Raw genomic sequence first — 27,750 nt, 5'->3', positions numbered from 1 at the left:
ATATTTTGAGTATTGATGTATTGGACAGTTAACTCTATATGGGCAATGTATTGTAAGTGGCACAGGAAGAAAAGTGCATTTCGAAGGCGTCACACGATATTGTTTGCTTGCGTGATAACCAGTCGTGTCCGGTTAATACGACCTCGTTAATACTAAAACTCGCTGTGTTGACAGTGAACTGTCTAGAAATACAAAAAGTCAATAAGAGCTCGTACATTCGTCGCGTTTATGTGGACAGCGATGAGAACAAATTCACCACTGCCCCAGCTAGATGTTTTGTTTCCTGTAACTTAAGAGCTGTACACCAGCGGGACGCGATGCGAAAGCGATGTAAATGTTTTAATGACGGCCTTTTATTTTGTGCTTTCATGCTTTTAACTGCCAAGCTGCCCCGACGAGGGGCTTTACCATTTGCAGTATTTCATGAATGAATACGCGGAAAACCCTGTCTGTAGCTCGTGTTTTTTTGAAAGCTGCATTGAGTGGCCATCTACCGACTGAGCATTGAGAGGTATTATGGATAGATGGCCAGCACAAAAAGGTAAAAAAGCACAAAAACGCTGCGGCGATCAAGAACCCTATGTATTCTGCCACTTTGACATAAAACATTAAACCCATTGTGATGTGTCAAAGTCTATATATTAGACAAAGTGTTGGAAGGTGGAATTCTTGAAAAGCACAAAGCTAATGAACAAGGGTTGAGGGGAAGCCTCAGTTGTTAGCCAACATTCAAACAAACGACTCGTCTTCACAAGGGCGAAGGTGTCCTCTTGTCAAGACGGACAGGGTGCTCTATCAATGTTTGCAATCGTGAGTATGAGAGGTCAATTAAAGACCAGGAGCAACGTCACCTACTGACGCATTGCCTGGCATTCAAATGGAAACCTCTACTAGCAGAAGCAAGATTCTGCGCAATGAAATAAAAAAGCACGAGGAATTCTCGAAGCGTAGTTTATCAAAAAAGAAGGCAACAGAATGTATCAGTGACACATCAGACTATATCAGTGAAAAAAAAAACATTTTCTAAGGCACAGTGACGACAATCCCCTCCGGCTCCTTTTGCTCTTATCTCCTTTTCATACCCTTTTGATCTTCTACTTGCAAAAATTTTAAATTTACCTGCTCCTGGAATAAAATTTTCAAATTTCCGCTCATCCCATCTTGCCATGAATTTTAAGCGCCCCTTTAACGCAACCATTCTCTCCATCGTTCTAAACCAACTTGCCCAACAAAACTTCCTCAAGACAGGCACTAACAGCTCATGGGATGTGAACAGGCATAGTAGGAGGTACATCACACCCCGAGACACAATCAAACCTTATAGGTCATTAGGCGCTTCGAACTGCACCGGATTGCTTTAAACGTAACTGCGGCCAGGGTAACGCAGTCCATCTGATGCTCCTAAAGATTTTGTCCAATTAGCACTTCACCGTGCGGAACCATGTACAAAAACAGCAACATCAGGAAGTTTCTCTTTGTGTAAAATTGATATTCGGCATGATTAATAATTATGCACAACCTGTTTCATGGACAGTTTTGCCCAGGAAACACTTCATTCATATTAAGGAGGTACGATCGTACTCAGCTGCAGTATTGGGGCACGGCATGCGCAACTTAATACAACTTTTGTTGCTAGCACACGGGCAAAAAGCTTAGTCAGAACCAGCATGCAAAGAATACAGCACACATCTTCTTTTTGTCATCATTAAATAATTTCCACACACTTAAATTTGAAGATCAACATGACGTTTAGAAGCTTACAAATGACACGTAGTGACATACAGCTCAAAAAGAAAGCTGCAAATGCCCGTCAAAGGCATTTGCAACCAAAATACACTCCAACCAGCGTGAATGTCTGTTTTTTATTTATTAAAATATATTGCAGAGTAGGTTGACTCGAAGAAGGAATGACAACGATAAAAAAGTACAGGCATCAAAATAACACAAGCAGCAACTGCAACAAAAAAAATACATCAAATCAAGACACCAACACATAAAGGAATGCGAAAACACCTTTACAGATCATTTCCTTATAATTTACAATAGGTGCTGAAACACAAACATTTGGAAATATGCTTCAGTAATTTATCCCGCTTGCTTATAGCTCTCAGAAAAAATATGAAAATTTACATGTATTGTGTGGCATGCCATAATTCGATCATAAAAATCTGCCTATAATGCAAGGTTACGGAAGGTAATAAGCAACTTATTTTTTGTCATGTTAAGTATATTGATACTTCCTAACTGCAATTTGTCTTAAGTGCCACTTCATTGGTTTATCTAGCCTGAAACTTAAGAAAAAGCACGCATTAGACTATACTGCAATACATTCACATTCTTGCACTGGCAGGCTGAAGCATCCAACTGTTCCTGCTCCCACACTTCGGTCCCAGTCATGTTCCAAAATAGATTTTTGTCTTGCAGAAGATATGGATTCTGGTTCGTTCGTGGGAATTTCAATAACTACAAGTTGTGGTGGCTCCGTGGTTTTTTTTACAGCGACAGCTGCATGGGGCATGTTCGGCGATATAATGTAGGTGTCGTCGGTGTAGCCCGCGCAGTTTCAACATGCGCAGACGCGAGCTTTCATGCTCAGCGAACGCTCACAAGCCCGACAACCGCAGCAGGCCGTAACCATGTTTGCGGTCGTGTGTCATTCCCACCCTTCACTCCTGCCCCACTCCCCCCTACACCCTCGTCCCGTTCCCACCCTACCCGCCATGACTTGTTAATGCACCCGCCTGGCTGCTCCAACACACGCAGTAAAACTCGTGGCTCTAAAGCAAGTAGAGCAGCATAAACGCAGCTGCTGTCGTACTTCCTAACCCAGGTTTGCTAAAAAAATTGCTGATGACCTAGCTCTGTCAGGCGAGGATATACGTAGGGAGAGCGTGGCAATTTCTACATCGAAAGAGTGCATTCACTAGATGCGCCTTTATTCATGATTAAAGCTTGAGCCGTCGTAGCGGAGTGTTAGCGTCTCCGCCTCAAACGAGGAAGGCCTTAGTTCGATTCTGAGCCTCAGCAGAGGTTTTTTTTTATGGCTCCCATAGATGCCACCATCAAATAAGTTGGTTAGCAGTTAAGCGCAGGCACTGTTAAGGCGCGTTTATACTCCGGCGTAACGCGCGCGCGCGCGCTGCACGGCGACGTCACGTCGGTCAAAGCCAGACCCTCTATACTACAACAGCGCTTGACCGCCGACGCGTTCGGCGGATTTCGCGCAATCTGACCGCACTGGCGGAGACTTGGAGCATGTCTCTATTTCGCGCCGAGTGCGCAAGCCGCCGCTGGCCCGGCCAGACGGGCTCAGCTACGTGGCGAGGCGCGCGTAGTGACGCCATGTGCCTCCTCGTAGCACCGCCACTACGAGATCGCACGTTCGCGGCCAGTAAGGCTTTCGCTTTAAAACTTCAGCTGTTGCCCACAAAAGACGCGGGTTTGATCTCGACTGTCGCGATCGCATTTTGTTGGAGGCGAAATGCTAGAGGCACCTGTACTCTGGGTTGTTAGTGCACGTTAAAGTACCCAAGGGGGTCGAAATTATACGGAGCCCTCCACTACGGCGTCCCTTATAACCTACGTCGATTTGGGATGTTAACCGCATAAGACAAAACCATTTCTCACTATAACAGAAGTGTTTGAAATTGGCATAAGTTTCTTTTTTTTGTGGGGAGGGCGTACGCCTAACAACATTCCTTAATTACAGCGAGCGTGAATTCTTGTTCTCGCGCTTAAAAGACTGAAATGGAACCTTGGCCTCGAAGACAAACGGAAAAACTCATTTGCTCATTGGAAACAACAACAATAGCTTAATATGTATACGAGGAAAGGCTGAATGCAATCTACATTTAGCACAATACTGCAGCAAACCACGAGTGGGGAAGCGAGCTTTCGAACCGCACGCCTCTATCTTAGCGAACACGCCTTCTGCTCTCCCGAGAGTAGACGACGTTCTCAGTTTAGTCACGTCGTGCCTTGGACCTTACATTCACCGTTGCGTTTGAAGCCTATTGGTAGGGTAAGATAGGAAGGGGTTAGAAGTACACTTCATTTCTTTTGCTTTTGGCAGTTCTTAAGAATCTGCTTGGACGATAAACGTCGGTGACGTCAATCTACAGTAAGCGTGAAAGAGAGAAGTCTCTGAAGCTGCCTACCTGACAGGTACAATTGTGTTCCCAAGGTTCGACTGCCTGGATTTAAAAATGGCGCCAAGTTTACTCTATGCGCCGTAATGCGACAAAATAAGGCGGAGCTATGTAAAGTGCTTATTGTGAAAGTTGGTTTTGCTATCTTTGAAAACAATGCTGAAGGAGGCAGACTGATAGACAGGAGGCACACATGCAGACACACGGCTCTGATGAGAAAGCTGAGCTTAATTAAGAAGTAAGGAATATTTGCATTATAGGTGTACACAATCATCAGACCCCACTGTCACTTTATTCTGGAGTGTCACTCACATTTTGGCCCTCAAAATTACCGGCTCTACCTCCAGAGGTGACAAGAAACAGCCTCACATGCATCTGTATTCATTCCGGACGATGTAGTTTGCCTCAATAACTTCACCTGTTGTCCGATTGTGGTCTCGGCAGATTACTACTTTCCTCAGAGAGAGTTGTGCCGCAAGTACACATTGTGTCGCTCACTGCCTCTTCGCGTGACATTTTCGAACGCCATCTCTGCTTGAAACTGCGCTACACAACATCGCCCTGCCTTCGCAGGGCTTTCATCATTTTTCCCGCCACCCGATCCTGCTAGGAGACCAGAGCGCTCCTGCGCAGTTGGTTCCTCTCTCAGCTTTCACCCTCACTCGTTTTCCTTCACCCGATCAAAGACGACGGACGCATCCCTATCTCACATATATAGCCCTCATTTTAAGAAAATGATGGCACGTCGTTATCAGCTCACTAAATACTCGTTAAAGGTACAAAAATAGCGAACATGGGCTGTCTTATTTGCAGTGTTGTTCAGAATCCGCAATACCACATCAATTTAGATTCAAATACACGTGTCTACTGCAGCTTGTTTGAAGAATCAGAAGCTTTTGAACTTCAATTCACTACAGAGTTTCGTTTAATGAAACTGTAAATTGTAGTGCTTAGAATCCCTCACTGGAACCGTCTACAGGCTACTTGTTGGCATTTGGTGAGGGATTTATCAGGGCGGGTAGTGGAGCTTATCGCTGCAATATTAACTGGTAATTTCTTAAAGGAGTGACCATGACCTCCCTCACCGACCTAAGGTACGGGAAGGCCACTGCTCGGTCGATGAATCATCGGGCATAGTGGAGGCTGCTTTGTTCCCTGCGTGGGACGAGTACGTTGACACCCAGATAATTTGGATCTGCAGAGGGTCTAAATTATAGTGCTTCTGAAGGATTGACACGATGGCAGAGCTGACTCTGCCTTTCGCATAATTTTGAAAGGCTGTTTTGCAGTCACTGAGAATGTACTTTGCTAAGGGATGGCTGCCTCTTCTGCTTCATCTGCACCTTCTGAGGTTTTTCCGTACCCTTGCTGCGTCGCCAGCGACGTCCTCGGCTCTCGGACATGATATAATGCAACTTTGCATTAAACCGCTAACAACATTCCTTTTGTTGGCGGTGATCGCCATCTGTCGTTATTGATTTGCAGCCACGAAATGACGAAAGAATGTCCACAACAAGGAGCAGACATCTATGTTCTCTCGATTTTCATGAGTGTGGTGTGTCTTGGTGGTGGCGGCTGTTATGTGGTAGCTACGTTATCGACTCGCAATAAGTAAAACCTGCCTGTTCGGGATACTCGCGACATTGAGATGAGCCATGAAAACGTTTATTAGGAGCATAAATACTGGGTTGGTTCAGTAGGAGAACCCACTGGTCGCTATCATATTATATCGCATTTCTTGTCCAGGGGACTGTACATAAGGACAATCGCCTCCCAGCACTCATATGTCGTATTGAAATTGCTGTCCTAGACTGGATGATTTAACACTGACATGGACAGCCTCCTGGAGTAAGAAGAACTGGGTACCCTTTGTGTAGTGCACGCGCTCGATCTTTGCGCAATGCGGCGTGGTGTTCGGGGTGCATGTTCTTCCGGTTGGGGTTAATGATGAGTTTTTTTTTATGTGTTGAAGAAGCTGTCTTGTGGAGGTCCGTGTGGAGCTGTGTCCTATTCGCAGCTCTAAGAAAATGAAGCGGGCCGAGGAGATTTGGGATAAGCGTTCGTGATGGGTTTGACAACTTCGTGTGGTGAGACGAGCCATAGATGTCGCCGAGCGCCAAGCTCTCATAGCCACTGATTGGGTAGGACCACCCCCCCCCCCCTACAGTAACCTAATCAAGTAACTCTTTGGGTAAACAAAGTCTCGCCCCCACCACCTGTGCAAGGGATTGCGCAAACAACTGCATGATCTGGCACCTTGCTCTTCCCATTTAGCAGCTGATAGGTTTTTGGGAAGAACATATGGCCTTCAGCAAGAGATGCTGTCGGGCTAGTTGGCTTGATACCTTTGATGGCATGTAGCCGCCTGTACGTCATAATTCAGTAAGATACGCGCAAGAGATTGACTGGTTCCCGGAACATTCGACACAGCAGTCCGCTTCTGGTGGGATGGGGGAGAGGGGGAGGGTCATCTGGATATCGACGTCGTGGCAGTTGTGGTTTTGTTGCGTTGATGAAGCGTCTTAGATATCTGCACCTTCTGAGGTCGTTCCGTACCCTTGCCGCGTCGCCAGCGACGTCCTCGGCTCTCATACATGATATAATGCAGCTTGCATTAAAGCGCTAACAAAATTCCTTCTGTGGGCGGTGTTCGCCATCTATGGGTATTGATTTGCAGCCACGAATTGACGGAATAATGTCCACAACAAGGGGCAGACATGTGTTTTCTCGATTTTCAGGACCTCCGTGCGTGTAGGCTGCGCACTCCTTAATCGGCGCGAGATTGCCTTGGTGAACCTGAACAAGTCCTGGGGCTGGGTGCACATCCCGACGTGGGACCCAGCCGGACGACCAGTACGCATCATGTCCGTAGAGATCACTGCGCTCTCCAACCAAAAGAGCGCCCAGGAGACTTGTGCCGGACAAGTCAAGCTTTGCACTCCTGTCAGCCAAGGCGACGTATGCGTGCTCCTTCACGTGCACTTCACCAGTCGTGAATTGCGCATGCACAGCGTCATGCGCTGACGCCGCAACGTACGAATGTTACACGGTGCTTAAACCCGTGGCTTGTGACGTTTGGTAAAAATTCTTTGGAGGTGATACCTTACGGGTGTTACCCGTATCTGCACCACTGATATTTAAACTGTGTTGGTTAGGTTATCGTCTTTTCACTGCTGAGTCTGCGTTGTTGTGTTCTCGCGGACAAGAATGTACTTCACTGGCCAGCAGGGCGCGTTAGTGGCTTGATTTGCCTCAGCTTCACTAGTGTTGACTGCCGTCTCTTTAGCAGCATCCCCTCACAGTCCTCATTGTAACAGCTGTGGCGTGCCCAGATCCACTCTTCCACTACCTTTGGTAATGTCCATCCCCAGAGGCAGTACCCCCTTCCCAAATCCCACTCATTCTTCCTGGGAGGTTTCTTTACGGACTGCTCAGCCCGCCAGCCAGAAATGGCTGGTGGATAAGGCTTCATGTGAAGCACAAGCCTCTGGACCTCTGAACAAGTAGGGAACCACCCTGGATTATTCCTTTCTTTCTTTTAGTCCTATAAAGGTTCTTTTCGTTCATCCACAGACCTGACCAGCGCACGCTGCATGCCCGGTACACGGCAGAAATTGGCAGTTTTTCACATAGATTTTAAGCAAGCTTGCGCTCAGAAGTACAATTTGCACGTAAACTCTTTGCAGCCGCTGAACACTGGCTGCCTCCTCGTATTCAGGTATTTATTTATTATTTTTCTGACACGCACTGCGCTGTTAAACATCAGAGTTGGGGCGGCGGTTAAAACAAGAAAGATAAAGAAAAAAGTGCTATGTATTCTTCAAGACAGTATACAAACGCATGTCACAGAACATTTTTCCACCATTACACTCTGACCTTATTGGCGTAGAAAAATAGAAAGAAAACACTACTACAATGCGCGAACACACAGGCGCCAAAAGATAGATAAGGAAAGGGAAGATGCCGCGAACACATCTAATCGCAACCAAGAAGCTGCCTCCAGTGAAAGGAAGCCCGTGTGAAAAAACAAGCGCGCATGGAAGCTCACCGAGGGCTTGCTCCCTTGCTTTGTACAGAAAAAAAAACTGTCATTTCATGGCTGTAAAATGGTTGAATGAAGCATTAAATGTGTCACAATAAATATAAGTATCCTACGACAGACAAATACAAATGGTTCCATTGTCGAATCGTTTCTGAAAAAAAGGAAACACGAAATGATTACGATTTTCTGCTGTACTCGCGTATATTTTGGCCATGGTCCACAAGTGACGACACGTAATGAGGTAAAAAGGTATACTTTTCGTGTCACATACCAAATCTTGCATGATAAATGTCGTGAAATATCTTTATTCTAAGCTTGGTTCTGGGGTGCTCTAAAGTCTCCCACCTAATATTTTTTTTAGAAAATGTAGCACTGAATAATTATCTTCACCTAATTTTACTAAAGTGCTACGAGCACATCTGTACTGTTTTTAGCTTGCCTTTGTGGAGTGCAGTGGGATGATATTATACTGCACAAGCATCTTCTAAAACTGAAGACATTCAACTTGTATAAAGCTTGTCTAGTCACGTGAGGAAAACTTAGTGTTCCTGCGTAAGACACCAAGGAATTTTGAGGTTTCGGCAACACTGTTGTCTACATGCCGTTACCAAAATGAATATGAGGTAAGATAAAGTCCTAAATATTCGTATCTGAGAGGTACTTTTAAGAATTTCCCGTTCATGACATATCGAAAATCATTTGTTATTTTCACCCTGGTAAATTGTATACACACCCATATCAACTTCATCCCCGATTTTTTTCAGCACACAAGTACTGAGTATGGATCGTTTTGAATTACACGACACTCTTCATCGAGTTTAATTTTCCTATATAAAATGCATTCAACCGCCAAAATTTTCATACAATACGTGATGTTCTGATAAATATCATCAATATAAAGTAAATATGCAGAGGTCTTAAGATCTATTCTTGAAGGATCCTTAACTTTTTGCATTGCTTTTCGATTGAATAACTTTTCATCATTTATCATTTATTCAGTATTCCAGTTTGCATGTAAAGTATGGGTGGCTTTCTCTTCGTAAATATCTCCGCCATGTCAGTGCATCAGGGCCACAAAGACTGCCTGAGCATTTATCTGATCTGCTTCACTCCGTTTCCTCTAATCTACACTTTGGAAGCTATCCGTGGTCACTCATCACTGCAGCTCATATATCACCAACAAGCCTTTTATATTAGGACGGCTTACATGCAGGCGGCAGTAGCGGCATACTCTGAATTTTCGGGTTTTCTTCTGTGCTAGAGCTAGCTGGGCCTTCTTTTCTAACTGTTGAAAACCTGGTAACTTCCAGTACTTTCTTGAAATGTCATAATTTTAAATACATCATTGCACATTTTTGTGCGCTAGAAGTCATTGTGGTCATTCCCTACAAATAGCCGTTGTGTATTTGTCTGTCTCAAGCCGGTTTTGTGACAGGATGCTCATCTGCCCACCGAGTGATTGCTCACTCAGTGGAGGGCAGGAGGGCAGCCTGCCGACCGTGTTAGGCAGTACCTCAATTAGTCACGGATGGCTGCCCGGGAAGAGCAACCTGAATCGCATCCCAACACAAGTCCCACCGATGGCAGCACCTGTCATAGAGGGGCAGTGGTGCATCACTTGACCTCTGCACCAATGCGCCAAGAGTGGTACTCCTAGGGATATTTAAATTTAGCGAATACTAATTCCGCATATATAGACACTAACCCATTATTGCTGTCACAACTTCCATCCTTGAACACTGTATATGAACACCAAAACTGAAGTGAAAACCGAAATGCTAGCGCACCTAATTTGCATTTTGCTTAACTACGCAAATGGAAAGTGGCATTTTAATAGATCTCGCGAGTCTTCGCCTGCGACATTTGTCTATTAAACCATGTTGTATAAGCAGGGTAGCACCATAAATAATAATATTTGGCACAAGCCTTCGTGGTTCTTGTTGAAGATCGTTGTCTAGGTCTCTGCCCTAGACTCTCAAGATAAAATAGGGTACATGATTTGCGGTCAGAATTTTTTGTAAAGTACCTGGGCAGTCTTCTAAGCGGTGGAAGCCTGAAGCCTTTTATTTTGAGGCGAGTAGACAAGTTGCCGTTATCGCTCCACATCTACTGCCTACTTCGAAGTTCCCAGGCGATTCCACTGGCCTTTAAGTGAGGTAAGGCTTTTGTAGCATCTCCGTCGTTAGAAATAATTCAGTAAAGAGAACGATTTCGCTAGCCACATATTCAACTTATTTTTGTGAAAAGGCCGCTATTAAAGTTCAGTTTCCCATCCCAGCTCAACAATCGCTTGACTGAGAAACGTGGAGGGGTCGTTACTACAGGGGCGCGATTACGGATCAGTCTCAAAAAACTGTCTCAATATTGAGACAGTGACGTCAAAATGACGACACCGAGAAATGCCGACCGCCGAATCGGCAAATGCGGAGCAAGGAGGCGGTGGGCTCCGCCCCGAAACCACTAATCGCACGACAAGGGACCGTAGACTAATGTTTTGCAGTAAAAACGCAGTGAATAAAAACGAGTAATGTTTTATTTTGCTAAGTAACTGTATTTAAAACCCAACAGCGCCAAGCAAAAGAACCAGTGTTTTCATTTTTGCAATTAAGTTTGCTGTTCAGTCACTTTTTTTGCCGCGAAGGTGTGCTGTCAGCGGTATAGCGTGAACATGTTAGTCTGAAAATGAACAAAAACGCAATGAAGAAAACAAGCAATGTTTTATTTTGGTAGTAAACTGTGTTGCAATCTCAACAACACGAGGGAAAATTAGAAGCATTCTCAGTTTTGCAATTAAATTTGCTGCAGGTTAACTTCTCTTGCCATGAGGGCGCGCTGGCAGTGGTATCGCGAGAACATGGCGGCCTGCAAGAAAACAGCTGATTCCATGGCTAGTTCCTGTTTTTTCGCGTGTCGTCTAAAATCAAGGTACTTTGCGGATGTCTTAAGTGCGCCGAAAAATCTGATTGAAGGCAGTGAATGCTACGGGCCTGCCGAGATCAACTTACAAGCAGCGCTCGGCTCGAAAATCGACGAAGACAACTTTAGTCTGTGTTCTCGGTCGGCGCCTATCGATCACCGAGTGACGTGTGGTTCTGTTTATTTTATTTAGAAAATACCAGAAAACCATTAATCATCACATAGAAGCAACTGCCGACAGACAGGTGCAGCTGCTGATAGCTTGCAATCTCGGTGCGGGAAATGAGAGCCGACACGGCCTGCCTCTGTGGCAGCACTCTTCTGCCTCGTAACCAAGTGTTGCCGCCCACATCGGGCTAAGCACTTGATGTTCCGTTTGTATTTTTGTAGCTCCGTTCGGTTTATGTTCAGTTGTTGCCGTAATTTCTTTTTTTTTTCCTGTGCAAGATGCAGAAATTGTGATGTTTATGCTCCACTTTGTTTAGAGAGAAAGGAAGCACTTGACTTGATAACTTTGCTATTGTCACCGAGGAGAGAACGAGCTTGTCCCATTAACGTTATTTACTGATCATGTAGTAGATCCAGGGTCAACCAGGAAAGTAGTAGTTTGCTTGTATAGAGGCTAATTGCAACTGGGCAGAAAGTTGAGCAAGTTTGTTCATGTTTGCTGGTACACAGCGCTTGAATTGCATATGATCCAGGGCAGTGAGGTAGGTAGGACAGGGCAGTGATGTGTAATATTGTATTTTGCTCAGCAGGCGGAGTGATGTTGGTATAACTGGGTTTGGTGAGGGCAGTGTTTGAAGGGCTTTAAATACTTTGCATAGCTTCTAACATGCACTTCCTTTCAGGTCGGAAGACCACTTGTTTTCTTTTTTTTAAATTATGGTCCATCATATCTGAGACACCCTGTATACAGGCCACTCCAGTTTGAAAGGGAACAGCCAGTTGAAAATGACTAGGACATTAAATACCTAGGCGAAAAGTAGCTTGAAAGCAGTTGCACTTATCACACATATTATATGATAGCACAAGGAGCTTGTCCGGCCATTCGGCATTGTCACCGTCTCGTGTCATCCTGGACAAGACTTCATAGCCATGTGTTACGCAAACCAAGCTAGGTGTCAGTTATGGGGCAATAACCGAGTGCTCAAAATTTCCCACAATGGAGCTGCCTGTATCTTCTTAGAGCTGTAGAGCATTTCCAGTAACGGTGTTGCATGATTTGTGATTGTAAACTAACCTCTAATCACACACCATCTCCTTCGTGATGTGTCTGTGATGTTTACACATCTTTGTCTATCAGTGAAGATGTTCTAGTCATTCAGCAGTCCTTGTAGCCACTGCACCTTACAATCTTTATTATGCATTGTTGTACAGCGGTTTCCTTGCAGTAGGTACAGCTTTTAGCACAGAGCGAAACCCCTAGCCACACTCCATTACGCTAAAAGCTTAGCTTTGGTATTTACACTACTTATATGTGCCAAAATGTTTTGTAGTCCGGAAAATGCATCATGTACACTGTACTATGCCATATTTATTGTACAGGTAGCCTCTGTATGAAAGAAAACATGCACTTTGGACTCAATTTTTCAGACTTTTTTCTTAACTGCACTAAGAAATGCCATACGGTAATTGTACATCAAGGTAAAGTATGCTTGTATGTACACTGCCTTTTCTGCAATAGAAACACTCGTGTCAAATGCTGTGCCTAAAAAAATAAACGCGCTTACTGAATGTATGATGCAATAAAAAACAGCTTTTTGATTCCAACAAGCATCACAAATATTTCATGCCTTATTCCAGCACTACACGTTTGGTTCATGCATGTTCGTCACACAGGTAATGACCACAGGCACTCCACCAAGCTGGAAGGAGACAGCAGAGAAGGGGCAGGTGGGCTAACATAAGCATTGACAAAAGAGAGTTCAAAATGATGCTTTTCAGAAATTGGGCGAGCTGCTTCAACACCTTTTCCGTCTTCAGGAAGAGACTGTGCAACACGCTGCTGAGGGACTGGAAGATATACTAGCAAACACACTGAAAATGAAGTGGCAGCCGGTGGGGGGCACTTGTTTGTCACTGCTGGCTTCTCGCTGCACACAGGTTGGCCAAGGGCACAACCACATCACACAATTGCTCACACACTTGCAGATGTGTGTTGTGCAATGACACAAGGAAATGACAGTGGCAACAGGAGAAAAGTGCCTGATATGACTCTCTATGCCAGCATGGAGAGTCGTCTCTGGACGCTAGATTTCCCATCGCAACTGCCGCTGCACCATCCCTCGGTACGCCTTCCTCTGGAGACGGGTCGTCCTAGAGAGGCCAAAAGTACAGCACCGCATGCTCTTCTCAGGAGGCAGGTGAGGAGAGATCCCGTCTGTACGAGGCAGCCACCATTTAGAGGTGGCCCGTTGTTATTTGGGTCAGAGGCAGTGTCGCCTGCACCCTCTGCTGATATGGGCACATCCAAACAGAGGCTGTGAAGTGCAGCACGTGCGGTGATGATGCGCACTGTCCACTTCCACTGGCACTGGTGCATCCGGTGCCCTTGAAAGCAACGGAAGCAGCTCTTCAGCACACCAATACAGCGCTCAGCCACAAATTGTGTGAAAGCATGTGGCGTGTTGTACAGGCCTTCTGCTGAGTCAGGTCTGTAATGTCGTGCAACTGGTGCAGGCAGCCATGGCTCCAGTGGGTAGACAGTCTCCTGCATAACAAAAAATGATGCGGCTAAGCATGTCCTTTCTCAGTGATCTCAACAGCATTACAGGACACTCTGCTATACAGTAGAAGACTCACGCCAAGTAGCCCACATCCAGGCTTTGCTGAATATGACATTCAAGAGCATACATACATGCAGGATTTAGATGTATAAGTGAGCACTACTGTAAGGTCAGTCTTTTACCACCATATTCATATAAATGATGCGCTATGATTGCCTACAAAACACAAGCGCTGTCAGGTGCATTTTGCTTTGGTTTCTTCAACAGGAAAGGCTATGCATTTCAACAATGTAATATGTGTCCTGTGTTTCTGCTGCAATTATATTTAACAAAAGGAAAGGGTGGCAATACATTGTATCATACTGTAAAGTGTCTGCATTTGTGTAACTGTCCAGACTGATTCTTGTAGCTTTAGCAGATCCGGCCAAATGCATAGTGCTGGAGCTCAATAGATGTGACTGAGTTCGCCCGACGGGTGACACGGCTATTTTACTGCTTACCCAGAAAAAAAATCACCGTCGTCCAGCAGGCCTTCCTCCGCCTCGGAATGCCGCCAGACAAACGCGTCGCGGAAGGATCCGGGTCAGCGCGAGTCCACAGCCAGGATGCACATGTTCGCGCCACAGATCTGAGAAAAAACAAGCACAGCCCGTACTCACTCTCGCTGCCGAGGCCCGCACTTGTAGCTCATGCACTTGTAGCACTTGAACTCATGCGGTCAAAAACAGTGGCCGAGGTATACTCACTATTACGTCCGCAGCGTAGAACCGCTTGCGGCTCGTTCGCAGCACTGCCCCCAGACTCCTTGATAGTGATGAGTGCCCAATCGACACACCCGACGACGCCGGAGATGCTGCCGCGGCGAACGTTTAGGCAAAGGACGCCCTCCTTCGCCGCCGCCTTCTCCTCGGGTCTCCTCGGAAAGCAAACACCCCCCTTCTGTTACCCAACGTTGACATTGGTCTCCGCTGCCCGCCGCAAAGGCTTGTTCACAGTCGGTTGGGCTGCGCCGACGTTTTCTTCATTTCCAACGGCGCCTTGAAACCCACCGGAGGCGAAGAAGCGCAGCGCGCACAGCACCTGCCGCTCCACTGACAGCGCACTCACCCGCGCACTTCCCAGTTCAATGGCGAGTTCGTCGCACAGACACTGCGCAGTCTCCTCGAAATAACTCTCCCGCGCGTCAAAGTCGTCTTCATGCACCCTCCGACACCGTTGCTCGCGCGGTCACCCGCGTATACGACGATGTAAACAGCCGCCATTTTCTGTCTCAAACGTGTTGATACTACTTTTTCCAGTCTCAAAAAATCGTCTCAATCTGCCCGCATAATTAGATGGCCAACGTCACCACTTCTGCGCCATTTACGACGTCAGTCAGTGACGATAAAAATCAAAATGGCCGCCGACCAATAGGAGAGCGGCAAATGATATACTTTTTGAGACAATTTCGATTGAGACTGATCCGTAATCGCGCCCCAGGTACCCTCCACTGTTCTCCCGTACACGACTCGTACCCAACCCAACAACTCGTACAAAAGCGTTTTTGAGGAGGAAACCGTTGATGAACCCAATTTTTTCATCTAATGGAAGATTCACTAGAACAATCAATATATCCGCCGATCAGTTGACGGCAGTCTTGTGTTTTTGTTTTCTGTTAACATTTTTGCTGTCGTCCAAGACGTTCCCAATGGGTTTTCTATGGCAGTCTTAGCTGTTCAATGCGATCGATGGAAGTGCTTTGAAAAAAATATTTTGCTGTATGTCCGAAGAATAGACCATTGCTTTAATATTTCCACAACACATCCTAAATGTTTCCGATTTTCAAAATTCTGTCGAATATGTTGGGCCTGTACCCCAATCAGGTAACGGACAAACTCTGGCAATCAATCTGCCCTTGTTCTAACAGTCTTGCCTGTAGCCTCAGCTCGTTTTCGCTATCTTTGTGGGAGTACGCCGAGGATGGAATCCGCCTCGGCAGTGTTGGGTTTGTAACTGGCATATTTATCAGCGTCGCTCGCGCTGCGGCGTCGATGGGCGCCGTCCAGATCGCCGCGCAAGGGGTGCTCGAAAGCTATGTGCTCGAGGCATACCGTCTGAAGCGCGGTCACCAAAGTTGTGGCACCAACGGGCCTTGCCTGGCCGTGGCCTCGGTAGTCTGTCTGTCTGTTGCTACCAGGAAGAAAGAAAGGAAAGTGCACAGGCCTGCTCACTGGCTCAAGCCGAGCCACAATGTGGCCACTGTAGAAGCGTATTTAAGGGAAGCGCTGAAAGAGCGCAGCGCCCTCTTTTTTAACTGCTGTTAAGCAGCGGTTAAGCGATGCCCCACTGCCTTGCGATGGGAGGTGGAGCCACCTGTGGGGTTTGTGCGACCCAGGTTGCTCTTCCTGAGCAACCTCTCGCGAGAAATCATCACTTTAACTGTCACCGGCCACACTGGTCAGTTTGCTCATCATCCGGTTGGCAGGTTGCGAAGACGCCACAAGATCATGTGACCTAGGCGGGGCACCAAGGTTGCTTTTCCGGGGATATTTTTCTTTCACAGCGCTGTCGCCGCCGCCGACGAAGATACCGGATTTCCTACAGAATGAGGGCCTTACCGCTATCGCGCTAGAACTTCAGCTGCGAGAGATTAAAAGCGAATAGGAAAACTATTTTGCGGGAGGTGTTGCTGCATAATTGCAGAGAAGCTACGTCTATGCGGTCATTTAGCATATCGGGTATTCTGAGATACAAAAGAAAAAAAACATATATAGGCGCACGCAGGAACTGTACGGTCTGAACCGCAAACTTCTAAAAACAACGAAATTATCGTGTGTACTGCAACCACGCGGTGAATTATTCCGCAATGCCTTACATAAAAAAGACATCCGGTCAATAAAAAAGACTTATCCTGGCAATAAAAAAAAGACTAATCTTGTGTACCCATTACAGTTTCTACATTTCTTGAATGTGTATGGGCTTTGGGAAAATGCAGTACTAGAAACATACTTATTAGTGTTTTTATCGGCCCCAGATTCGGGCAGTGTTTTCGCTGACGAATTTTATCGCATTCTGAATGAAGTGTGCAACCCTTTCCAAATTTTCCTTTGTTGATACTTGGTGACTTTAATTACCCTCATATTAATTGGGCTACACTATCGCGGCGAGTGAAAGAGAATAGAACGCATTTCTTCAGTCGTGTTTAGATTTTTCTTCATCTCAACTCATCATGGAACCGACACGGCGCACTCCCACATGCTCTAGCATACTTGATCAAATACTTACTAATATTCCTGACATTTGCACCAACATCAGTTATATTGATGGGCTCTCCGATCACGACATCATTTCTGGAAACATTGTTTCTTCACAGAGAGGCAGGAAGCTGACTAATAAGAAATCTAAATCATATAGCAAAGCCAACTTCAATAGAACGATTGCTGAACTATCTCTCTTTGCTGGCGTTTTTCTTACTAGCTTATCGTCCCGTTCAGTTGAAGAAAACTGGATTGCGTTCAAAATGTGTTCTCAGCCCTTGTTGATAAATATATACCCACCATAACAACTAGGAGTAACAGTTCTGCACTATGGTTTAACAAGCAACTCCGACCCTTAAACAACAAAAAAAGCAATTATACAGGCAAGCCGTCAAGAGCAACCATACATCATCGTGGCTTAAATACAAGCAGTGCGACAAAATATTCCAGGCCTTGCTTAAATCCTCTCGTCATCAATTTTATAACCATGACCTAGCATCTATGCTGACTAACAACCCTCGAAAATTTTGTCAAGTAATAAACCCCAACAGTCATCCAGAAATTACGCTTACTGATCACACAGGCGCCACTGTTCCCAAGTCAGAGTGCGCGCAGATATTAAACAACGCATTTTCATCTGTGTTCGCCTGCGAGGACGTCTCTTTATGCCCAAACATAGGTACACTTTGAGATGTGATTATGCAACAGATTACTATCACCGAGTCCGGTATCATATCAATACTTAATAATCGCAAAATGCCGTCTGCCTCTGACCACGTTGGATTCAACAACCAGTTAAAAAGCACGTCGCAATGCATTTCGGTAATCTTAAGTGCACTTTTTTCAGTCATTGTGTTCCGATCGGATTCCTAATGATTGGCGCACAGGCAAGGTCATACCAATTTTTAAATCTGGAGAACGCACATCCCCTCTTAACTACCAAGCCATTTCATTAAGTAGTACCGTCTGTAAACTACTGGAGCACATCATGCATCCGCAAATTATAACATACCTAGAAGAGCATAACATAATCTTCAAATAACAGCACGGCGTTCGCAAGGTATATTCATGCGATGGGCACTTAGCGAGATTTACTGACTTGCTATGCTGTACTGATGTCGGCAACCAGGTGGATGCCGTATTCCTAGATTTCTCCAAAGCTTTTCACCGCGTTCATCACCACAGGCTACTAACAAAACTAAAACATCTTAGCATTGACACACAAGTCATTTTATGAAAAAAATTTTTTTGTCATTCCAAACCAGTTCAAAAATATAAACCACTACAATTCCTTTTTTATTCCAGTCACGTCCGGCGTTCCACAAGGGAGCGTGCTTGGTTCATTGCTTTTTCTATTATATATTAATTGCTTGCCTAATTGCGTCTCGTCCCGCGTAAGACCGTTCGCCGATGACTGCGTTATTTGCCGTACAATTACTACTGAAACAGACCAACAAGCGTTGCAATCAGACCTAAACGCGATTAATGTGTGGAGTTCTGGCTGGCAAATGACACTAAACCATACTGAAACTAAGTGCATGTCATTCCCGCATTCTTACCTCATATTTGATACATGACAATATTGTTGAGCTTACTACCACATGCAAATACCTAGGAGTAAATTTTCAAGCGCATCTAACATTGCATCATCACATCAACGTTATTCTTGCAACTGCTAATCGCTCACTCGGAATCATGAAACACAGACTAAGGCAAGCACCCTCACACTTAAAAAAGCTCGCATACACCGCCTTAATCACACCTAAAATTGAACATGCATGTGCAATCCGGGACCCGAGCCAGGATTACATCATACGTAACATAGAATCCTCGCAAAGCCGTGCTGTTAATAATAATTAATAATTGGTTTTTGGGGGAAAGGAAATGGCGCAGTATCTGTCTCATATATCGTTGGACACCTGAACCGCGCCGTAAGGGAAGGGGTAAAGTAGGGAGTGAAAGAAGTAAGGAAGAAAGAGGTGCCGTAGTGGAGGGCTCCGGAATAATTTCGACCACCTGGTGATCTTTAAGGTGCACTGACATCGCACAGCACACGGGCGCCTTAGCGTTTTTCCTCCATAAAAACGCAGCCGCCATGGTCGGGTTCGAACCCGAGAACTCCGGATCAGTAGTCGAGCGCCCTAACCACTGAGCCACCGCGGCGGGGCAAAAGCCGTGCTGTTCGCTTCATTTTTTTTTCGGACTATTACCCGCGCCCCAGTGTCACATCTTTAAAAACTGTGCGGAATTAGATACACTATCACTACGACGAAAAAACGCTCGACTATCTCTGTTTCACAAGCTTTATCACCACGACGTTTTGCATGACGACCTCTTTCAGCCTCCCTGCCACATGTTTCCTTGCCGTGATCATCCTTACAAAGTCAATCGCCCAGTCTGTCAGTCATCACGTTGCGCCCAATCATTCATACCTAGAACCATGAGTGACTGAAATAACCTACCATCAGATATTGCTACCGAAGTTCGCCCAGAAAAATTTCTCAAAATGCTGCATACTCATATCGGATTGTGACGCACCTGTGCACCACTTTACTTTTATAGAGATAGTATTCCTTCCTTTGTGCTCCCTAGAATACCACTACCTTCTTCTAGACATTTCTTTTTCATTCTCTTTTTCTGTCTGTGTTGTTTTTGTATTCTTAATCCCAGCTGTTTGAATTTTTACGCTTTGTGTTTGGCTATAGTGTTGTTATTGTTAAATACGGCACTTCTAAATGATGTCTGTATTTTTTTCTCTTTTCTGTTTCGAGCAAAATGTGTCAATGTGCTTCGTGTGTCCCTCCTATGTAATACCCTCCCTTTAGGGCCATTAGAGTATTTGAATAAATAAATAAATAAATATATAGATTTCTTCTTCATATGTCCAATGATGTTTGCCGTCGGGGATACGTGGACAGCGATGGTTTTCCAGGCTAGAGGCTCTCAGCAATAACCAAATAAATCATTTCTGGTAAGATCTAGTGTTTCCATAAGTGTTCATAGGATGATTTCGCAATTAATATTTTTTAATTAAGAAGAGGTGCCTACACCACTGTTATCATGCCTGCGATGCGGGATCCGGCTCTGGCAGACCAGGTATACAAAACAATATCCAAGAGTATGGGAACAGCACAGAGCGCCGTCAACTCGGCTCCCTACCCGAGAGGCGCTTGAGTATGTCCGCACTGAGCTGAATCATCATCATCATCATCATCATCAGCCTTACTACACCCACTGCAGGGCAAAGGCCTCTCCCATGTCTCTCTAATTAACCCTATCCTTTGCCAGCTGCATCCACCCTTTGCCTGCAAACTTCTTAATCTCATCCGCCCACCTAACCTTCTGCCGCCCCCTGCTACGCTTACTTTCTCTTGGAACCCACTCCGTTACCCTTAAGGACCAGCGGTTATCTTGCCTTCGCATTACATGCCCTGCCCAAGCCCATTTCTTTCTCTTGATTTCGACTAGGATGTCATTAACCCGTGTTTGTTCCCTCACCCACTCTGCCCGCTTCCGATCTCTTAACGTTACACCTATCATTTTTCTTTCCATGGCTCGCTGCGTTGTCCTTAACCTAAGCTGAACTCTTTTCGTTAGCCTCCACGTTTCTGCCCCGTATGTGAGTACCGGTAAGATTATGCTGTTGTACACTTTCCTCTTGAGGGAAATTGGTAAACTGCCACTCATGATCTGCGAGAATTTGCCATATGCGCTCCAGCCCATTCTTATCCTTCTAGTTATCTCCCTCTTATGATCTGGATCAGCTGTCTCTACCTGCCCTAAGTAGACGTATTCCGGCAAAATTTCTAGGCTCTCGCTGCCAATTGTGAACTGTTGTTCCCTTGCTAGGCTGTTGAACATTACCTTGGTTTTCTGCATACTAATTTTTAGACCCATCGATCTGCTCTGCCTGTCTAACTCATTGATCATGATTTGCAGTTCACCTCCTGAGTGACTCAGCAAGGCAATGTCATCAGCAAATCGCAGATTATTTAGGTATTCTCCACTTATTCTTATTCCCAACTGTTCCCAATTCAGGCTTCGAAATACCTCCTGCAAACATGCGGTGAACAGCATTGGCGAGATCGTGTCTCCTTGCCTGACGCCCTTCCTTATTGGAATTTTATTGCTGACTTTATGGAGGACTATAGTAGCTGTGCAGTTGCTATATATATCTTCCAGTATTTTGACATAAGGCTCTTCTACCCCCTGATTACGCAATGCCTGTATGACTGCTGAGGTTTCCACTGAGTCGAATGCTTTGTCGTAATCAATGAAAGCTATATATAGAGGTTGGTTATATTCTGCGCATTTCTCTATCACCTGATTGATAGTGTGAATATGATCTATTGTGGAATATCCTTTACGAAAGCCTGCCTGATCATTTGGTTGATTAAAGTCTAACGTTGCCCTGACTCTATTAGCGATTACCTTAGTAAATACTTTGTAGGCAACGAATAGTAAGCTGATCGGCCTGTAATTTTTCAAGTCCTTGGCGTCTCCCTTCTAATGAATTAAGATAATGCTTGCATTCTTCCAAGCTTCTGGTACAGTTGAGGTCATAAGGCATTGCGTATACAGGGTGGCTAGTTTTTCTAGCACGACGTCCCCTCCATCCTTCAACAGATCTGCTGTTACCTGATCCTCCCCAGCTGCTTTCCCCCTTTTCATTGCTTCTAAGGCTTTCTGTACTTCATCATTCGTTACTGACGGCATGACGCATTGCTGTGCACTGCTGTCTTCCTCATTAACGCTCTGATTACATTGGCTACTGTACAGGTCTGTGTAGAACTCTTCGGCTAAGTTAACTATCTTATCCATATTGCTAATGACATTGCCCTGCTTGTCTCTTATTGCATACATCTGGTTTTTACCTATGCCTAGTTTCCTCTTCACTGTTTTTAGGCTACCTCCGTTCTTTATAGCACGCTCGATTCTCTCCATATTAAACTTCCTTATGTCGGCTACCTTGCGCTTATTTATTAACTTTGATAGCTCCGTTAGTTCTATTCTATCGGTAGTGTTAGATGCCTTCATGTTTTGGCGCTTCTTAATCAGATCTTTCGTCACCTGAGATAGCTTCCCGGTATCTTTTCGAACTGTCCTACCGCCTACTTCTACTGCGCACTCCGTAATTATTGATGTCAGGTTATCGTGCATTGAATGAACATCAAGATCATCTTCTTCAGTTAAAGCCGAATATCTGTTTTGCAGCGCTATCCTAAACTCCTGTGCTTTCCCTCTTACGGCTAACTCGTTAATGGTCTTCTTCTTCGCTAGCTTCTTCCGTTCCCTCTTCAAGTCTAAGCTAATTCTAGACCTTACCATTCTATGGTCGCTGCAACGCACCCTTCCGAGGACGGCCACATCCTGAATGATGCCAGGTTTAGCGCATAGTATGAAGTCGATTTCATTTTTAATCTCACCATTGGGGCTCTTCCAGGTCCACTTCCTGTTTTCTCGTTTGCGGAAGAAGGTATTCATGATCCGTAAATTATTTCTATCCGCGAATTCGACTAATAGCTCTCCCCTGCTATTTCTAGAGCCTATCCCATAGTCACCTACCGCGTGGTCGTCAGCCTGCTTCTTGCCCACCTTCGCATTGAAGTCGCCCATCAGTACAGTGTACTGCGATTTTACTCTATTCATTGCTGATTCTACGTCCTCATAGAAGCTTTCAACGGTCTGGTCATCATGGCTGGATGTGGGTGCGTAGGCCTGCACCACTTTCAGCTTGTACCTCCTATTCAGCCTAATTACTATAGCTGCTACCCTCTCGTTAATACTGTAGAACTCCTCTACGTTGCCAGCTATATCCTTATTAATGAGGAAACCCACACCTAGTTCTCGTCTACCCTCTAACCCGCGATAGCACAGTATGTGTCCGTCCTTTAGTACTGTATACGCCTCACCTGTCCTCCTAACTTCGCTAAGCCCTAACACATCCCATTTAATTCCCGCTAGTTCCTCGAACAGCACTGCTAGGCTAGCCTCACTAGCTAAAGTTCTAGCGTTAAACGTTGCCAGGTTCAGATTCCAATGGCGGCCTGTCCGGAGCCAGAGATTCTTAGCACCCTCCGCTGCGTCACAGGTCTGACCGCCGCCGTGGTCAGTTGCTCTGCAGCCGCTGGGGACTGAGGGCCGAGGGTTAATTGGTTTGATCATAGAAGGTTGTGGCCAAGTACTACACCAGGGTGGCCAAATCCTGCTCTGGTGAGAGAGTGCGTTGTCGGTTCTGGTCACCGAGATAAGGCCGCACTCCAGGCCTGGTTATGCATTTCCATCATGCATTGCTCACAGACATCCGTTTGGATTGTTCAATAGCTTCACATTCAAATGAAGCCTTTGGTGGATACGCACCTGCGTCCTTCCAGTTTGAAGTCACGGAGTTTAGGTAAGTTAGTGCGGTGGAAAGCAAAAACACAATAGGCGCCAAACCATCGGTCATGAATAATTTTGGAATAAGCAGTACTGCTGACACCTACTACCAGAGGTGTCAGCAGGACGCCTACAAAAAATAAACGGCTGCTTGTGACATGATAGCCTGGAACGTTCATCTTCCCAACAAAACATAAGTAAAAAACACTTGACTAGTGTGTTAATGATTCACGAAATGCTGAACAGTATGACACCGTCCGCTACATTCTGCGGTAAGCCGTTGGCATGATACGATTTTTTCACGCAGCCTCTGGTTATTTCGGACACAAGGTGCCGACTACGCCGACCACTTTCCGACCGAACAAACTGTTTACGCTATCGCGTAATATTGGAGCGCTCAGCGAGAACCTTCGTTATGTACGTATAAAACGCTTACGAACATCAGTGAAAGTCATGGTTGTTGGATGTGCCTACAATGACATCACGCCCAATCTCGTTAGAGATTAATGTTATTGGTCTACGTACTTGCTAAGGAAACCAATCAGCTCCCGGCCTCAAATATAAGCTGTAGGAGTGAATGAATGAATGAAAAACATTGTTTCCTTTAGGAAGTGTAGTAGCGGTAGAGGACTAAGTCTTCGTCTTGAAGCTTGGGTCCTCCTTGGCCGTGGGTGGGCCCCTAGTCCAGGGCTCCACTGAGTCGGGCCACCTCGCTTGTGTGTGCTATGAGGGACCTTTGGACCCCTAGTTCGCAGCTGGTGAGCCGGCTCTCCCATTGCTCCGCACTTAGTGTTTTGTGTTTGTGGAATGCATGATATCTTCCGCACTCCAATGTGACATGATATATTGTTGCTTTTGCTCCGCACCACGCACAGTTGGCGCTATACTGTGTGGGGAACATCTTGATTAATATGTATAAGTTTCGGAAGAAGCCTGTTTGCAGTCTTCGCCATCCTGTGGCTTCCTCCTCGGATAATGCTTTATGTGGTGGGGGGTATTGGAATCTTAGCCCCTTATATAGGTTTAGTAATTCCGAATAGCTGTCCCCGCAATTAATCTGGGGCCCCTCCGGGGTTAATGACGTTCCTGCTCGGCTGGTCATTCCTCGAGCTAGGTTGTCTGCCCCTTCGTTGCCCCTGATCCCTGCGTGACTCGGTATCCAGATTATGTTGTGTATTGGTCGTCCCTCAGGGAGCAGAGCTCTACTGAGGATCTTGAGTGCCGTGCTGCTAATTCCGCCTCTAGTATAGTTCCGGAACACCTCTTGTGAATCCGTTAAGATGTTAAGGGATCTCCCTGTCCTATATCCTTCATTCGCTGCCAGGGCGACAGCAACCTCCTCTGCCTCTGTTATGTTATATGCTTCGGCTGTGAGGCTTGTTATGTGTTCTCCGTGGTAATTTACAACTACTGCTACTGCACTATTTTTGTGTGTTTGGGGGTATAGGGAGGCATCAGTGTAGACTGTGTTGTCCCGATGCCCCATGTTCCTCTCAAAAAATTCTGCCCTAACCTGTCTCCTGTTAGCATGGAGGTTTGAATCCATGTTTCGGGGGATAGGTTGTATGCATAGCTTCTTTGTTAGCGGGTCTGGCATTGCGGCCCCGCTATTTTGTGGCTTTTCTATTTCCCGACCTAGCTTTGTCAGGAGCGCCCTTCCATTCGTTGTGATGCGAAGTATCCGTATTTGTGCCTTGAGCTGGCATTCTCTTAATTCTTCGAAGGTGTTGCTGATTCCGAGTTGCATGAGCTTGTCGTTGGATGTATTTCTTGGGAGATGAAGAGCTGTTTTTTATGCCTTCCGGAGTATTGTCTCCGCTTGCTCCTTCTCTGCTTTGATAGTCACATGGTACGGTAATGAATATGTTACCCGGCTGACCAATAGGCCGTTTACTAGCCTGAGTGTGTCTTCCTCCTTCATGCCATACCTCTTGTGCGCTACTCTGCTGATCCTCAGGCCTACTTGTCCTGCCGCTTAGCTCAGCAGGCTGAGTGTATGACTGCACTTCCGGCTTCCTTGCAGCCACATGCCGAGGATTTTGATCATCTTTTGTTCCGGGATGTTCTGGCCCTAAAGTTTTATTTCGAGTGGAGCATCCGTAGGGTGGCTACCCACTCTGAGGAGCTCAGATTTTTCCGTGGAGCACTTAAGTCCTCTTTGCTTTGTGTATTGTTCAATGCAGAAGGGAAAAAAAGTTTGTTGCGTACGGCGAATTCACGAGTAGTGAAATTGAATCCGCCTTTTTCACAAGGCCGCTTTCAGCACGTGCGCCTCTCCTCCCGCAGCTCCACTAGTTAAGAGCAGCCAGCTCCCACTGCGCTTGCGCAGTACACGTTAGTGACAGGCGCATGCAACAGGTGGCGGCAGCTGTCAGGCACACGCCACTTTGCAGCGCAGCTGGCTCATCCTTGAACGAGATCGCGCCTGTCTCGTACGTGAGTCTATTTTCAACCAGCAATCTGCGAATTTTCGCTACCCCAGCCGAAAAACACAACGCAAAATTTTATGTTGCCACAACAGACGTTCTGCACTGTTCTTGGCAGAATTTTATGGAATTAGTACAGAAAAGTACTAGTTAAAAAATTGCTCATGGTCTGGCTCTGTTAGGCCAGTATACATACGTAGCCAAAGCGCGGAGGCTTCTCCATCTGCCGAGTGCATTCACTAGATGCGCCTTTATTCGTGGCCTAAGCTTAAGCCGTCGTGGCGGAGTGGTAGCGTCTCCGCCTCAAGTGCTAAAGGCCCGGGTTTAATCGATCCCGAGCCTCGGCACAGGTTTTCTTTTTTTTTTATTCAGTGAGTGTGCGGGGGATTTCCGTGGCTCCCATAGATGCCTCCACCGAATACGTTGGTTAGCGGTGAAGCGCTGGCTCTGTTAAGGCGCGTTTATACTCCGGCGTAGCACGCGCGCGCGCGCTGCACGGCGACGTCACGTCGGCCAAAGCGAGATCCTCTATTCTCCAACTGCGCTTGACCGGTGACGCGTTCGGCGGCTTCGACGCACTCTGACCGCACCGGCGGGGACTTGGAGCCCGTCTATTTCGCGCCGAATGCGCCAGCCGCCGCCGGCCCGGCTAGACCGGTTTGGCTCCACGGCGAGGCGTGCGTTGGGACGTCATGTGCCTCCTCGGAGCTTGGCGAAATCGCAAGTTTGCGGCCAATAAAGCTTTCGCTTTAAAATTGAAGTACTACAAAAAAATACTACGTAAAAAACGCTGTCGGTACGACAAAATGTTCTGACGTCGAAAACTGCACTACTTCAGAAAAAAAAATAATACGCAGCAACAGAAAAACCTGTCTCAAAACAAACTTTTTGTCGTAGAAAAGCAGTAGAGAAAAACGCAAAAACCTGCCGTTACGACCAAACGTTCTGTGGTGTATTTGACACTGTTCTGTAGTTTTTTGGACTGGAACTCCACAGATGCCGCAATATCTTCTGAAAGGTGCGGATTGCAACGCAGGCTAATGTGCCGAGAAACCACGAGAGCGCATGGGCACGGTGACAAATATTAGCTTGAGGTAACAACATGGGATGGAATAGGTTTACTGCACATTACTGACCCACTTCATTTGCACCGTGCATCAGACTGTAAGATCACCCATTCGTAGGCTTATCGCGATATAAACGCCGACTGTCGCGAGACGTCTAAAAATGTATCGTAAAACAGACCTACCCTATTACTGGAAGAATTTAGAGTTTATAGCAATGCCCCTACCAGAATCAACACGATGTTATAAAAAGGTGACAATTGCACAGTTGACAGCTGGCGGACAAGTAGGCGTAGACTCCCAGCAGAAATATCAAACTAAATTACCCAAAGGTTTTGTCAGGCTGTTCCGTTGCTGCGGCTCTTTCGGTCCACTAAGACAAAGTCTGTGCTGTTTAGGATAAAAGAGATGAGTGGATTTACTTCATATAACACAAATGCATTCTTATGAGGGACAGCACCTAATAACACGCAGGTAGGTGACTGACGTATGGGCGAGGGCCACTGAATGTTCTGAGTGAAGAGCTCATTGCTTTCTTCCGAATAATCCTCGCCTTATGAGCTAGGCTGATGCTCAAAAGCCGACAAAACTTATCTCCGACTACAAACACAAGAAGCGTTTCGATCTACAGCCTGAAATTATAAATTAGAGCAGCGGTCTCATTCTCGTTTAGCCAGGCAGGTGCATAGGCTGATTTCTGTCTTCCTTGGGACGGTATCCGGAAAAGGGATTGAAGGAAAATAAGTGAAAAGGCAGCGCATTTCTTAAGCACCTTATGGCGATTTAAATCCTTCTTCTGATGCCTAGGATG

At 45.9% G+C, this 27,750-nt stretch overlaps 1 protein-coding gene and 1 long non-coding RNA gene across 2 annotated transcripts; one reads left to right on the top strand and one right to left on the bottom strand.

Annotated features, from left to right (window-relative positions):
• Positions 1-5,219: 5,219 nt before the first annotated feature.
• On the top strand, positions 5,220-7,172 carry LOC144102637 (anaphase-promoting complex subunit 10-like). Its single transcript, XM_077635857.1, has 2 exons — positions 5,220-5,242; positions 6,887-7,172. Exons 1-2 carry the CDS (start codon positions 5,220-5,222, stop codon positions 7,170-7,172), a joined length of 309 nt encoding a protein of 102 aa, XP_077491983.1.
• Positions 7,173-13,540: 6,368 nt separating this feature from the next.
• LOC144100571 (uncharacterized) lies at positions 13,541-15,185 on the bottom strand. Its single transcript, XR_013307737.1, has 3 exons — positions 14,582-15,185; positions 14,336-14,463; positions 13,541-13,819 (listed from the first exon to the last, which is right to left on the bottom strand). It is a non-coding gene; the product is annotated as an uncharacterized LOC144100571 (long non-coding RNA).
• Between the last annotated feature and the right edge of the window lie 12,565 nt (positions 15,186-27,750).

The sequence above is a fragment of the Amblyomma americanum genome, chromosome 8 (assembly GCF_052857255.1).
Source record: "Amblyomma americanum isolate KBUSLIRL-KWMA chromosome 8, ASM5285725v1, whole genome shotgun sequence".
Taxonomy (NCBI): Eukaryota; Metazoa; Arthropoda; class Arachnida; order Ixodida; family Ixodidae; genus Amblyomma; species Amblyomma americanum.
Note: the sequence above shows the minus strand (reverse complement) of the source record. Positions and strands in the feature narration are given on the sequence as shown.

Excerpts from the sequence above, each read along its gene's own strand:
- LOC144102637 (XM_077635857.1), top strand. The coding sequence starts at position 5,220 with ATGACCTCCCTCACCGACCTAAG. Across the intron at positions 5,243-6,886 it reads ACCTCCCTCACCGACCTAAG|GACCTCCGTGCGTGTAGGCT; the intron begins GTACGGGAAGGC and ends CTCGATTTTCAG.